A 14,301-nucleotide genomic window follows, 5' to 3' on the forward strand; every position below is an offset into this window, starting at 1 on the left:
AAATACATTGAGATTAAGAATAAAGTTAAGAATAATTGTAGGATCAATTCCCCTAATCTAACAAAGCTATATATTTTAGCTATAATATTCAATCATTCAAATAGAATACCAAGATGAGCGTGAGACTTACGACAGCAGCCATTCTAGATTGTTTTTTAAGGTTTAAGGAAATGATGTAGGTAGTCATGTTTGTGTTTGACAGAGATTGTCTTCGTCTTTTGCTAGACATTACCACTTTGTGTAGGAAATGTGATTATGTGAGGATTTGTACCATTTTGGATTTGGACGGGAAGTAATGATAAAAAGGTTGAATCCTGTTTCACCGGTTTACGGACCATAAACCGGACCAGATACAGGGTCGATCCATTGACAAACTTGTCGAGCTGGCCGGTCTGGTTTTAATGACCTTGCTAAAAAAGAGTAGTGATTACTGATTAGATGAAACAAACATTTCGGACTTTTGGGTACTTTTGAGCAGAATAACTGGGCCCTTCATTTTGGGCCAAGGAATGAGGTGTTCGTAGTATGATAATATGATATCTAGATACGGCCATACGGGCCCCCAATCTGGCCCAAGAAAATAATGACTTTGGGACCCATTCAAAGACTTGGGAGTTGAAATATCTGGCCTCATGCGGCCCAAAAGAAGTAGACGAGACCAACACAGAGCCAGAAAAGCCAGAAAATCAGATGCTGGACAGCTTAGTTAGACTTAGACATGGTTATAAATTGTTGTTTAGAGAGCTCGTTCAAGGAGAGTTCAGAGAGGCGCATCTAGTGTAGTGGTATCATAGTACCCTCCCACGGCACTGACCTGGGTTCGATTCCCGGATGCTCATTGTTGTCACAGCCCAACCCGCTTATTTTACTTTCTAAGCCCACCAAGCCCAATTTTTGTCAAATTTTTTCATGGGCTGGACTACTTTGATTCATTGGGCCGAAGATAGCCATTAATGGGCCACATTATAGCCCTAGGGAGCTTTTCAGTATTCTTGGAGGGAGGAGGTTACAAAGCTCTGGCACCAAAATGGGCCCTTCGTCATAGAAACTAATGGTTCAAATTGGGAGAACCATAATTTTCCTTCAAATACACTGGTGCAGGAGATTGCCACATTATTTTTTATTTTTTTAACAGACATCAATACTATACAAGTTTGATCTTTGAACATCTGATATGAATCTAAATTCGGATTTTCCAAATTCGCGCACGTAGAGATTTCACATCTGATGTCAAGTTTGAGTTTTGGTGATAACATATGTGTCGTTATCAATGGTGACTCATTATTTCAATGAACCATTTCTTCGGATAAAAAAAATATTATATAAACACTTACTCCGAAATATGACTTATTAGATTCCATTGTGGGAGACTCCATTTTTTTTGAAGAATTTGCCATGATGTATTTGATCAATTCATAATATCCTGAAAAATCGATATAAATTTTTGACTATTACTTAGTATCAACAATAGATGACACACAGAAGCTAAACCTGACAACCGAGTAAGTTAGGGAAAGCCTTAATACAATACATTGCTTCCAGCCTTCCACTAAGAATCGAAGTCCAAGAGTTTACCTCTAAACTAATTAGTGCCAAGCTTGTTCAAAGGACAAATAACCAGTTGGAATTGTACCTCAACACATGATTCTCTCATCGTTGGAGTTATTGACCATTTAATATCAAAATTCAGTTCGTAGCATCCATTCTCACAGTGAAAAAAGAGAATCACATCTCCAACCAACACTCTCTCTCTCTCTCTCTCTCCCCCCATAAACGCTAGCTCTGTCCGACCTCTCGCCTCCTTCGACACCCGTTCTCTGATAGGTTTTTCTCTTTCTCTCTCTATTTTTCCGTTCGATAAGCTAGATATGTATTTGTGCATATCTGCCATCGTTTTGTCGTTTGATATCTGTAATCGCGTCTAAGGATTTTGTTGCCTTTTTCAGCATTAAATTATGTTCTCATTTTTGAGCAATCGCTTTGTGGTTGAGACGATTGTTGGAAATTGGAATATTGAGCTCTGTCTGGTTGTCTAGAAATTGCGAGAAAGAACATTCTGCCATCTCAGAGCAGCTATACCGAACAGATACCTGCAACACTATCTAGGGCTTTTGGTTTGTTCTTTTTCGCGTTTTCTTTGCTGCCGAAGAGGAGTTCCAGGGTTTACTGCTAGTCGATTTTTTTTTTAGGTTTTATTTGAAGTAAGTTTTGAAGGCGGTTCGGGTTTAACATTTGCGCTGTTAATTGGATATGTGTCTGCCGGATTAATTAGTAGTCTACCTTGTAAGAAGTTGGTTCCTTTTTAAAAGTGTTTCTTTTATAAAGGTAATAGGAGTCTAGTCCAATTGTTCAAGCTTGTTTGCCTATATAAAGTCATGGATATTACTCGTTTTGTACTTTTGTTTTCTCTAGTGGATGTTCGCTGTTTATTCGGTGGATCAGGTCCTTTAGAGTAGTATAACTTGGCCATTGTTTTTACCTCTTGGTTGATCCAATTATGGGCAGATTCATGACGATGAATGAGCGGAAGACGATTGACTTGGAGCAAGGATGGGAGTTCATGCAGAAGGGGATCACCAAGCTGAAGAACATTTTAGAAGGGCTGCCCGAGCCACAGTTCAGCTCTGAGGACTACATGATGCTCTACACGTGTGCATTACTTTGTCAAATTATCTGTATATGCTTGTTCATATTTACTGCTTGATCTTTGCCTGATTGGGGAAGTTCTTGATCGTGCTATTAGGACCATCTACAACATGTGTACTCAAAAACCGCCACACGACTACTCCCAGCAACTGTACGACAAGTATCGCGAATCTTTTGAGGAGTACATTAGTGCAATAGTAAGACATGTTATATATGTTGTTTTCCTTCTTAAATTATGTTGGTCATATTCATATTGTAGAAGACATATTTTTCTTGAATTTGCAATATTATAGGTTGTCCTGATCAATTTTGAGTCTGGCCCCCTTTTGAGATTGGCCGAGGATGGATATAGCTAGAAATAGCAGTTCATTTTTCCTTGGTTTGGTGTTTCGTATATTATCAACCCAAGGCATGGTGGCATTCTTCATTTCTTCCTATTCTGCTAGGTTGCCTTGAAAATTATGAGATTCTGTTCGTTGCTTGAAAAATTGGACAATTCTCCTTTGTAGTTTTATTGTTTGTTATATATTTCAGAATAGTTTCTTAACACTTCGAGTTTGATCAATTTGTTGTTTTAATGCATAGTCTTGGATAGAATGTTCTCGTTGTTGTTTTAGCCAACATAAATAGTTAAACTGCATGGTAGTTCTTTGTGTCTAATCACCAAGGAAGAATGGACAATTCTAGTGTTGTCTGTTTACCTTACAAGATGGAAAACAACAATCTTAAGCGATATATCTATTCAGGACAACTTCATAACATTTACTGAAGGCATGGGATAGGAGGACACAACTCGTGTACAAGTGTACACAGAAGTAAATTGAAGGTGCATGGTTTGCACGCTTTATATAGTGATGTTAATTCTCCTTGGATGTTTTACAATGTCAAACCCTTGCAATTAGAAAGTTTTGTCACTGTAATGACTAACCTTCTAAGAATAAGTGTAAATAGTGACGTGCTACTGCTTTCTTCAACATGATTAGTAGTTTTAGTGTGAACTTTCCACTTGTGGGTTGATTTCTCTGTGATTGCTTTCCTTTGAACAAAGAATAACAGTTTCCAAGGTTTATGTATTGTCAACAAGTTGGGCCCTTTGGCCCTCCCCCTAAAAGGCCTATTAAGGGGAGGAAGGCTTGTCCCATATATATAACACTTTGCTTGGGTTATTACCCGATGTGGGATATTCTGACACTCCCCCACACGTGTGGACTGGGTATCTTTGCCCAAGGCCCAACATGTGGAGTAGAGCCGTTATAGAGCCCACATTTGCTTCGATACCATGTCAACAAGTTGGGCAGGCCTTTTAGGGGGAGGGCCAAAGGGCCCAACTTGTTGACATGTATTTTGCCAAGGCCCTTCCTCACCTTCACCTTGGCTGAAAAGGGTTGCATTCCCTATAAGTTTTTCGTTTATCTGTATGCAAAGTCACTAATTATTGTTTTAGGGAATAACTCATGGATGGTATTTCTAATGTGTTTTACAGATTAGCAAAAGAAAGCTGTGTCTATTATTTTTCTTCTAAAAAAGAAAAGTAAAAAAACATACTTTGATAATTTCGTTTGGTAGCTACCCTATTTTCAAGTAAAGAGTTATTGTTCTTTGATTCAGGTGCTGCCATCCTTGAGAGAGAAGCATGATGAATTCATGTTGAGGGAACTTGTTAAGAGATGGTTGAACCATAAAGTTATGGTCAGGTGGCTATCTCGATTCTTCCATTATCTTGATCGCTACTTTATAGCTCGGAGATCACTTCCGCCCCTTAACGAAGTTGGACTCATTTGTTTCCGTGACCAGGTGTGTCATGTTTGAACCCATATGTGATGATGCCTTCTAGTGTTGATCCCTTTTTCAGCTTCCATCTTTATTTTCATTCATTTCATTGTTTTTTGATTGGTGATGAGCTTTATTTGCATAAGAGGTCACTTCCAACCTTTACTTGATATCATTTTCGTTGGTACACTGTTAAATTTCCTGATATTACGTATATGTATGTCACTAGATAGCAAAGACACATTTTCTTTGATTTCAGGTCTACCAGGAATTAAATGGAAAAGTGAGGGATGCTGTGATATCTCTGGTAAGTTTGCTGTTTTCATGTCTACTGTGTTCTTTATTAGTTTATTATGTTCAAGCCTAGTTTATTTCACATATACTGCTTCAAATCAGATTGATCAAGAACGCGAGGGAGAGCAGATTGACCGAGCTTTATTGAAGAATGTCTTGGACATATTTGTTGAAATTGGAATGACACACATGGATCACTATGAAAATGACTTTGAAGAGGCCATGCTTAAAGATACTGCTGCTTATTATTCCCGGAAAGCATCAAACTGGATTCTGGAAGATTCTTGTCCTGATTATATGTTAAAAGTAAATTTCCTTTGTTCGCTAGTCATTTGTGATAGGCTTTTATATTCATAATTCTTTTTAATGGGTACAAATTTACTCCAATATTCATCATGCATGATGATTTATATATCTTCCTGTCAATCCCAGGCTGAAGAGTGTCTAAGACGGGAGAAAGATAGAGTTTCTCATTACTTGCATTCAAGCAGTGAGCCCAAGTTACTCGAGGTCTGTGTATTATATTTAATCCGTTAAAGTCCGACGGGTGAAATTCGTGAATATAGAGTGTTGTGTTACTGTGTTAGATTATGTTTAGTAGGGAAAAAGGTTAGTGACTGAAATAAAAAAAAAATTGTTGTCTTTTGTTAAGAGTAGTTACTTTGCCATTCAATCCAATAAATTAACTCGTTGGGTTGGGACTTTCACACCATTTATATATATATATATTTCAACACTCCCCTCACATGTGGGCTAGACAATCCGACAACCCAACACATGCACAACAAACAAGGCCCAACAATAGGGGCTCTCACAAAGGCCTACACTTGGGGTAACAACAAACACATACAAAGGCCCACATTTGGGGCAACAATAAATTGGGAGTTTAAATTGCCGAGGCTAACTCAAGACCTCCCGCTCCGATACCATGTTAAGATTAGTTACTTTGTCATTCAACCCAATAAGTTAACTTCTTGATAATATATTCCAATATCTTTTATTTTTTATTATCCTTTGAGATTGGAGGGTTGGAAGCGTTGGTTGGTTGGTGTGGGGTAGTTTTTAATACTCATAGTCCTCCTTAACCATTGCAGAAAGTTCAACATGAGTTGTTGTCTGTAGTTGCCAACCAGCTTCTTGAGAAAGAGCATTCTGGATGCCATGCGCTGCTTAGAGATGACAAGGTACTTATTCTCGTACTAAAAACCTTTTTACTCAGGCTGTTTGATTAGTTGAGTAATTGTTCGTGTTTTTCTTTTGGATATTTCTGTGATTCAAAAATGGTTGCCTTTCTTTCAATATTTTCCATGGTGTGATAGGTAGAAGATTTGTCAAGAATGTTCAGACTTTTCTCTAAAATTCCTAAAGGCCTAGATCCTGTTTCTAGTATATTTAAGCAGGTCAGTAAGCTTCACCTTTGTTTTGCTTTTGTTTAATATCAAATTCGAATCTTGTTGCTGACTCTCTGATATCCCCTATATGTTTCTCCTCCCTTGTGATAAACTGTTCTGCATTCTTTTTTGATGCAGCATGTTACTGCTGAAGGTACAGCTTTGGTCAAGCAGGCCGAGGATGCTGCAAGCAATAAGAAGGTTACAATATTCTCTTTCTTTGTCTTTTTCATGGTAGATTGATTGAATAAGCACGTGCAAGTTTGTCACACTGCTTGTGGTAAGGTTTAGCTTCTCATCCGTGCTGATTTGGGCCCAGATGGAGTGGAAGGATTTTGGGCCCTATGCAGATTTAGTTCATATATAATTATTGGGTGTTTATTTGTGTTTGATACACGGTTGAAGCTTTGAAGGAGGTATAAGAAACAAGATATGTGAGTTTTGAATTACACCATCTTCGTGGATTTGTCTAGGTCACTTGGTGGTGCAGCAAAATTTTGAATCATTGTTTTGCCAATTTCCAAAATTTGTTGCATTTATTAGTTTTTTGTTATGTCATATTGACTGTTTAGGGCTAAATTTTATGAGAAATGATTTGTTTCTGGTATAGCGTAGGGTTTTTCTTTCCATCGCACCTATGTTTTTTTTTTTTTTTTTAACTTTTCAGCTATAACCATAGTTTTTTTAGAGGATAGTAAACATTATAAGGGTTCATATCTCTACAGATGTGAATTTAGTTTTGGGTTATACTGTACTTACTCTTGAATTTTTTTCCCAAGAATGTGCTTATTCTAACTTTAAGTTACTGAGATTTGTGCTTTTATGTAAGTTGTGCTTCTTAGAAACCTGAGGTTGTCTTCTTAATCTAATTATCAGCTTTTGTTGCATGCTGTATGCTTGCTACGCTTTGTTATATAAAATACTCTATTTCCAAAATGGTTGTTCCCTCTGAAGAGTGCTTCTTCTGTCTATTACATGTCCTTGTCTTGTAATTGTATTTTCGAAGAAAAAATATGAAATATATCATTAGAAGAAATTGACTTTGCTAGGGGATGGGGAAATGGGGGATAAGGGGGAAAATAGAATGTCTCCAGACTCTCCACATATAGTGTGGTTTAAGGAAGCTTTGATCTTGTTATCGATGCTATAGTTGTGACGATTATTCTATGCTTGATACTAATTTGACTGACGTGACATCGTGTTTCTACTCCCTTTGCAGGCAGATAAAAGGGATATAGTTGGTTTGCAGGAGCAGGTAGACTTAGTAATGTTTAGTAATGTTGTGTGCTTGAATTGACTAACTCCTTCCCTTGGGAAGGAACTTAATTGGCTGTGGTTTTCAGGTTTTTGTCAGGAAGGTGATTGAGCTGCATGACAAATACGTAGCATATGTGAATAATTGTTTCCAGAATCATACTCTCTTCCGCAAGGTTTGTTTTTTAAATGGCTCAAGGATTGCATGATTACATCTTTGTTCTTTTTTGTCATGCTTTGTTCTGTTCTCCAGGCACTCAAGGAAGCATTTGAAATCTTCTGCAATAAGTGTGTGGCTGTAAGCTCTAGTGCGGAGCTACTAGCCACCTTTTGTGACAATATTCTTAAGAAAGGTGGGAGTGAGAAACTAAGTGATGAAGTCATTGAAGAAACGCTGGAAAAGGTTGACTAGGCTCTCGTTGCAATTATCTGTCATGTATAAAAACTTTATATTGAACATATTGTAACCAAAATTGCTATCAATTACAGGTAGTAAAGCTGCTTGCTTATATAAGTGACAAAGATTTGTTTGCTGAATTCTATAGGTAAATGCTTATATTACCCAATGCTAAGATGATGTGATTCTATACCCCTATTATTGCCATATGATCAGGAACTGGGGCAATTCTGAGGATAGGAAATACTTGCTGATAAATGAATGATGTTAACTGCTGACAGGAAAAAACTTGCCCGGCGGCTTCTTTTTGATAAGAGTGCTAATGATGACCACGAGAGAAGCATTCTGACAAAGCTAAAGCAGCAATGTGGTGGTCAATTCACCTCAAAAATGGAGGGAATGGTCAGTTGTTTTATATCATCATTTGCAAATTGAGAGTTTGGAGGTCATGTTGGAACTAATGATTTCTTTTAATCTAATGTGTTTTTGCTACTATATTGGCCAATTGGGGTTATTGACTTTGAGTCTTCTTGAACTTGGCTTTGGTACCATCTAGGTTACGGATTTGACACTGGCAAGAGAGAATCAAACCAGTTTTGAGGAGTATTTAAGTAACAATTCTCAAGCAAATCCAGGGATTGATTTGACAGTTACTGTTTTGACAACTGGCTTTTGGCCTAGTTACAAGTCCTTTGATCTCAATCTTCCTGCAGAGATGGTGAGTTCAGTTATTTTTAATATGGATAACTTTGTTGAACAAATGACAAAAATAGAGGTTGCAGAGTTAATCTCAAAAGTTGCTAACATCTATATTTATTGCATCTTGTGTAGGTTAAATGCGTTGAAGTTTTCAAGGAATTTTATCAGACGAAGACGAAGCACAGAAAGCTCACTTGGATATACTCATTGGGTACTTGTAATCTTATTGGAAAGTTTGAACCCAAAACCATGGAGCTAATTGTGACAACTTATCAGGTTTTATATTAATGAAATTCGTCTCAACCTGTGTTTTATATTTTACAGTTATTTTGTTTTGGGAGGCAGTTTATTTATTTCGTTTCCTTATTGCCTAATTTTGGGCTGATATGTTTGTAGGCTTCTGCCCTCTTGCTTTTCAATTCTGCGGACCGGTTGAGTTATTCAGAAATAGTGTCTCAGTTAAACTTGACCGATGATGATGTTGTTAGATTGCTACATTCTCTCTCGTGTGCAAAATATAAAATACTTAACAAAGAGCCAAATACAAAAACAATCTCTCCTACCGACTACTTCGAGTTCAACTCCAAGTTCACTGACAAGATGAGGAGGATTAAGGTAAGAACATAAGCTCCCTGCCTTCTTTTCTTATGACGTAAATCTAGTCTTACTTCCTAACTGTTATATCATACTTTTTCAACATGCAGATTCCTCTCCCTCCTGTGGATGAAAAGAAGAAAGTAATTGAAGATGTTGACAAGGACAGACGATATGCCATTGATGCCTCAATTGTGCGCATCATGAAATCACGGAAAGTTTTGGGACACCAACAATTGGTCATGGAATGTGTCGAACAGTTAGGTCGCATGTTCAAGGTTCGAATGACGGCTTCTTGTGTATCCTTGGTTTTATCTTTTTCTTTTCCTTAGCTAAAATTCAGTAGTATTAATTGAAATGTGCATTTTGCAGCCTGATTTTAAGGCTATTAAAAAGCGAATTGAAGATCTGATTACTCGAGATTATCTTGAACGTGACAAAGATAACCCCAACTTGTTCAGATACTTGGCATGACATGCCCTTGCTATTCAGCCTGAAGGAATGGTGAATTGTGTTCTGCGAATTTCACGTCATAAGTGTCGGTGCTTGGGGAAAGGAGAACGAACATATGTAAATGCTACTACCATATGAATCCTCTTTTGGTGATTGTTTAGAAAGAACTGGAGGATACTTGTAAATTTTGCCCAAGGTCAGGTTTGGAGAATTTCCACAAGCTGTCTGTCCACAATGGAGAGGTTTGAAGCACCAACACAACCATCCTCTTCGTCGTTTTGATGCGAGCCCATCCCATGACATTTAGTACTTTTTGTTAATTTGCTCCTTTGCCAAGCCTCCAAAGAACCAAAGAAAATGTATTTTAATCCTGCTCGGGTTCATGTTGATATATCCTGTAGAAGTTACAGGTGAATGGTCTGTCATGTAACGCAAGCATCGAATGTTATGGATTTGTCCATATATTTTATGTGATTCTGTAACTTATTTTCTCGTACACATTGATCGAATTAAGTTGAGCTAGTGTGATAAGATGCTAATGATGCTGTGGTAGGAAGATTTGTGTCACCTTCAGGTACTTGGTGGAAATTTGATCTTTTCAACATCTTCCGTTAGATCTGAGTAGAATCGTGGTGAGAATTGTGCCGAGTTTTGTTGGAATGGTCTTCTTCTTTGCTTTTTGCGATGGCAAAGCATTGCAACAGGATCATGTTTGACTTTGAGTCTTTGTTGCAGATGGATCTCCTGCTGGTTGTGATGACCAAGTTCTCCGAGTGGATTCGGTGCCAATGCTGGGAAGGTGGATGTAGCTTTCCATATGATTTGCTTGTACGATGGAAAATGGCAGTAGCTTTCAGCAAGGTTGCGGTTTTCGTGAATACGATGAAGAACAGAGAAAAAAAGGTGGTGCTCGAATATTTGAATGAAGTCTGCTTCTGATATTGATGATTTTGTTAATGTTAATTCGTTAATGTAGTCACTATTAAGACTTCTCCAGGGCAGGCATACAGGCATAGTGGTTTCAATCTTGCTGAAGGCTTGGGGTTTGGCACTCAATGGGATGATGACAAATCTTAAGGCCAAGCATAATAACTTAGTTTTATTGTATAATTGTTTCCGGCACTTAGGGTTAATATAACATGTTATCACCGAAAGATTGGTCGTGTTCTAATGTTCTAAGTCAGTAACGTAGAAGTTGAAATTTGTTCCATTTTGATAACTTGGAGAAGATTTTCTTAGTTTCAATCACATAAGCCGATACGTGGCTTGAACTGAGAAAATCTACTCGAGTTACCAAAACGGAACAACTTTAAACTTTAGGTTATTGATTTGGAACATTTGAACATTCGGTGACTAAAATGGAATAAGCCAACACATGTTATCTTATGTGTATGAATACACATTGGTAGGAATATTTCCCTAGAGTAAGGTGGGGACAAGGGGAGGAAAAGGATTCGGTATAGGGAAACACAAAAAAAGGAAGCAAGGTTTGGCAGAGTGTCGGTTAAAAACACATAGGAAGTCCTACGGAGGAGAGAAAGCGTGGGATTGTAGTGGGAAAAGAAATTAAGGTGGCTTTAGTAAAAGCCATACGTTACATACAATGAGGTTGAGTGAATGTGTGCGTCATTAAACATTGAAGTTACAATGCATGTGTGTGGTGCTCTGCATGAAAACGCATAATTGACGGTGCTCTTCCCTTTTTGCTACTTTGAATGCCAAGTTTCGTCCTCTCTACGAAATAATCTTCCATAAAATATTTATTTTACTTCTGTTTTGCACCTGCCATGTGCTTCTGCTAATCTGGTTCTTCTGCTTCCTTGAAAATGATAGTTTCTAGAGGTAGTAAGTTAAAGTTCCTGCAATCCATCGATTGCTGGACTTGGAAAACACCACATAGTTGCCTTTGATAATTATTTAGTGGGTTCTGTCTGTTTCATGAGTGACGCATAGGGCCTAATTCTTTTGTCGTCTTCCTCTCATGCAGGTTTTGTCAAAGTCAAAAGAAGACAAACATGTAAGTGTTCTGGCTTCTTGGTGCTTTCCATTATGTTCCTAGTTCTATTGCAGTTTGATTCACTTCTAAATTTTTGGATTTTTCTTCTTCTTCCGATCCGTCTACTTGTTTTGTTAATCAGAATTCTACCAAATCTTTATAGTTTTGAATCATATGAGGAATGGGATTTGACTAGACAAAAACTACTGTCCTGTTTTCTGGTTAGAATATCTAAGTTTTAAGACATTCATCGATAGCAAATAAATCCTAGTGGGTTTAATAGCAACTCTCTCTTCTTAAATTCTTCAGCTTGGTAAGCTCCCTATTCCCATTGTCTTGGGGACTGATGGGAGTGGAGCTAATCATTCAAAACACATTCCATCATATCCACATATACCTTGAAATCATCTAGATTCTCTCCATTGAGCTGATTGCATCATCATTTCTATTGCTAGAGTTATGCTTCAAGATTTTAGTTCAACCCATATATCATTAAAGTTCTAATTAAGAATTACTTTCCCTTTCAATATTTTATTTTTCTAATGAAGTGTGTAAAGTCTAAACAATAGTTCCTTCAAGTGGGGTTTTTTTCCAATTGTTTTAGGAACCTTGCTTCCTCACTTCAACCCAACACATGTATGTCTTAGCTTTTTCTCAACATGTCATTTCAGCTCAGAATCACCCAACACAAGTTGCTTACTTAGTGCTTCCTTTCCACGCCAATGAAATTATAAAAAGAAACATGTATTTATGATTTCTGTGGGCTCTCCCTCTCCTCCTCCACTAAGAAAAAGCCCTCTCTATGGGTTTTGTCTTTGTTCATTTTCAGTTAGTTGTGGTGTCATGTGGGGCTTCCCCCAAGAAAATGCTTCCTCTCTTTCCTTATTAGGAATCTGATAGGGTGAAAACAGTAACAGAAGAACACCTTTATTAAAACAAAGGACCCCACAAGATTCCTTTGAGTGATAAGCTAATACAGGCCTGCAGTTACATGAACAGTGCAGTCCATCAATATTTCTATTTATTTTTCATACAAAAAACCCACAACTTGTCTATAGTCTAGTCAAACTGGGTTAATTATAGACAAAAGACTTATTATTGCTAATTGAGGACTTGCTAAGCAAAGTAGCTGTCTGGAATCTTGGCAAAATCAAGTGTTTTCTTGCCTTGCAACCTGTTAGTCACATAGTGTTTACTGTACTCTCCATGATTGTACCTCCTATACTTGCATGGATTCCTCTCATTCACTAGCTCTGATATTGGTCCAAGCTCTATTTCATAGCTAGGAGCATAGAATGTCACTATGGTGAGCCTGTCTTTTTCCTTGTGAGTCACTGCTCTATGCTCCACACTCTTGTACTTCCCATTTGTCAGAACCTGTCAAAAATATCGAAAGGATATCAAGACAATGACATAAAATGCAAAATTAATATAGTGAGCTTGGAGATTTTAGAATGATTTTTTCTTACTTCCATGGTGTCACCAATGTTGATGACAAGTGAATTTGGGATGGGTTGAACAGAGACCCAATTGTTGTCTTTAAGGATTTGTAGTCCTACTGAGCCACCCTTTGCTTGCTGCAGCACTGTGAGTCCACTTCCATCTGAATGTGGACTAAGACCCATTACAAGGTCTGGTCTTGAACATGGTGGGTAATAGTTCATCCTCACAGCTTGTACTTCTTCCCCAAACATCTCTTCAAAGACATTCCCTTTCAAGCCAAGACTGATGGCTATATGTTTCATGAGACTCTGGCATAGCTTCCTTACTTCTCTTGAGTAAACCTCAATAGTGTCACTGCATAATAAAAACCATGTGATACATAGCAAAAGACATACACTAAAAAACCACTTCGCAATATCCTAGCTGGTTCTCTTCCCGGACTTGGGGCGTAAAGAATCTAGCCCGAAAGGAGTTCAATTCTATGTTGGCGCTACTATTTTCAAGCGGTTTGCGTTGGGCCTCCGCCCAACGAACCTATCCGACGGTTTGCCTAGTGGACTGTCCAAAGGACACCCCCACCGAGTTGTTCTCGGTTTTAACAAACAAAAATACACAACGAGTGTTGGTTACCTGAATTTGGCTGGCTTTGTAGGCCAGAGTTTTGGGTCTCTGATGTAGTTGGGAATAACACCAAGAGCAAACATGTTGCACCAGTCAAGCTTTTGGTCCTCAGAGAACACAAAGGCCTGTCCATATCCCTGAACAGTACCTGGTGCCATTGGGTACTTCTGCTTCTCTTCTAATGGCAGCATGAAGAAATCTTTGGCCAATCTTTCAATGCTTTCAAGCAAATCAATATCAATCTCATGATTAATCACCTGAACAGAATCACTAACATATTTATTTAGCTTCCACAAGTACTTGAAAAAACAATTGACAGATGGAAAGAAAGAAAGAAAGAAAGAAGAGAAGAGAAGAGAGTCTGTCTACTGTGCCTGAAAAAATCCCCACTCCTTGCAGGCCATTTCAAGATGCAAGATTTCATCTTTGTTTCCATTCTTGAGTTTTGAAAAATCAATGATTGGAATGTCATTTGTTGATGAAGAAGATGGTTGTAGTGTTGGTCTTTCATTCATCTCCCTCACAAATCTTTGTGGGATTGTTGCTGGCTTTGATTTTCTAAGCTCTTGAACATCATCTATGTGGCCTACCTTGATGGGAGAAGTGGGTGCTGGAGCCATGGACACAGAGTAAGTTTGAAGACTCAATGAAGAAGAGACAGTTCACAGTTCTACTAATGGGTCTCTGCTTTGAAGTTGCTTGCAGGACTCTGTATTTATATAGGAAGAAAAACGCGTGTAATG

The 14,301-nt window shown here is 38.0% G+C and overlaps 2 protein-coding genes across 2 annotated transcripts; one reads left to right on the top strand and one right to left on the bottom strand.

Moving 5' to 3' along the window:
- Positions 1–1,585: 1,585 nt before the first annotated feature.
- LOC119997224 (cullin-1-like) lies at positions 1,586–10,037 on the top strand. The gene is made up of 20 exons (XM_038844104.1): positions 1,586–1,824; positions 2,506–2,649; positions 2,744–2,843; positions 4,255–4,440; positions 4,676–4,723; positions 4,813–5,016; positions 5,143–5,220; positions 5,805–5,894; positions 6,030–6,110; positions 6,240–6,302; positions 7,321–7,356; positions 7,445–7,531; positions 7,609–7,758; positions 7,845–7,900; positions 8,034–8,154; positions 8,309–8,470; positions 8,584–8,727; positions 8,848–9,066; positions 9,156–9,323; positions 9,418–10,037. Exons 2-20 carry the CDS (start codon positions 2,510–2,512, stop codon positions 9,517–9,519), a joined length of 2,235 nt encoding a protein of 744 aa, XP_038700032.1. The 5' UTR covers positions 1,586–1,824; positions 2,506–2,509; the 3' UTR covers positions 9,520–10,037.
- A 2,359-nt stretch (positions 10,038–12,396) lies between these two features.
- On the bottom strand, positions 12,397–14,256 carry LOC119997233 (protein SRG1). The gene is made up of 4 exons (XM_038844115.1): positions 13,933–14,256; positions 13,568–13,815; positions 12,964–13,291; positions 12,397–12,871 (listed from the first exon to the last, which is right to left on the bottom strand). The coding sequence occupies exons 1-4, from the start codon at positions 14,176–14,178 to the stop codon at positions 12,611–12,613; spliced, it is 1,083 nt and encodes a 360-aa protein (XP_038700043.1). The 5' UTR covers positions 14,179–14,256; the 3' UTR covers positions 12,397–12,610.
- Between the last annotated feature and the right edge of the window lie 45 nt (positions 14,257–14,301).

Source organism: Tripterygium wilfordii, chromosome 1 (assembly GCF_013401445.1).
Source record: "Tripterygium wilfordii isolate XIE 37 chromosome 1, ASM1340144v1, whole genome shotgun sequence".
Classification (NCBI taxonomy): domain Eukaryota; kingdom Viridiplantae; phylum Streptophyta; class Magnoliopsida; order Celastrales; family Celastraceae; genus Tripterygium; species Tripterygium wilfordii.

Coding starts and splice junctions, on each gene's coding strand:
- LOC119997233 (XM_038844115.1), bottom strand. CDS start 14,178: ATGGCTCCAGCACCCACTTCTCCCATCAAGGTAGGCCACATAGATGAT. Junction 13,816..13,932: donor AGGAGTGGGGATTTTTTCAG/GCACAGTAGACA, acceptor GATTCTGTTCAG/GTGATTAATCATGAGATTGA. Junction 13,292..13,567: donor ACAAAGCCAGCCAAATTCAG/GTAACCAACACT, acceptor TTTATTATGCAG/TGACACTATTGAGGTTTACT.
- LOC119997224 (XM_038844104.1), top strand. CDS start 2,510: ATGACGATGAATGAGCGGAAGACGATTGACTTGGAGCAAGGATGGGAG. Junction 5,895..6,029: donor CGCTGCTTAGAGATGACAAG/GTACTTATTCTC, acceptor ATGGTGTGATAG/GTAGAAGATTTGTCAAGAAT. Junction 8,155..8,308: donor CCTCAAAAATGGAGGGAATG/GTCAGTTGTTTT, acceptor GGTACCATCTAG/GTTACGGATTTGACACTGGC.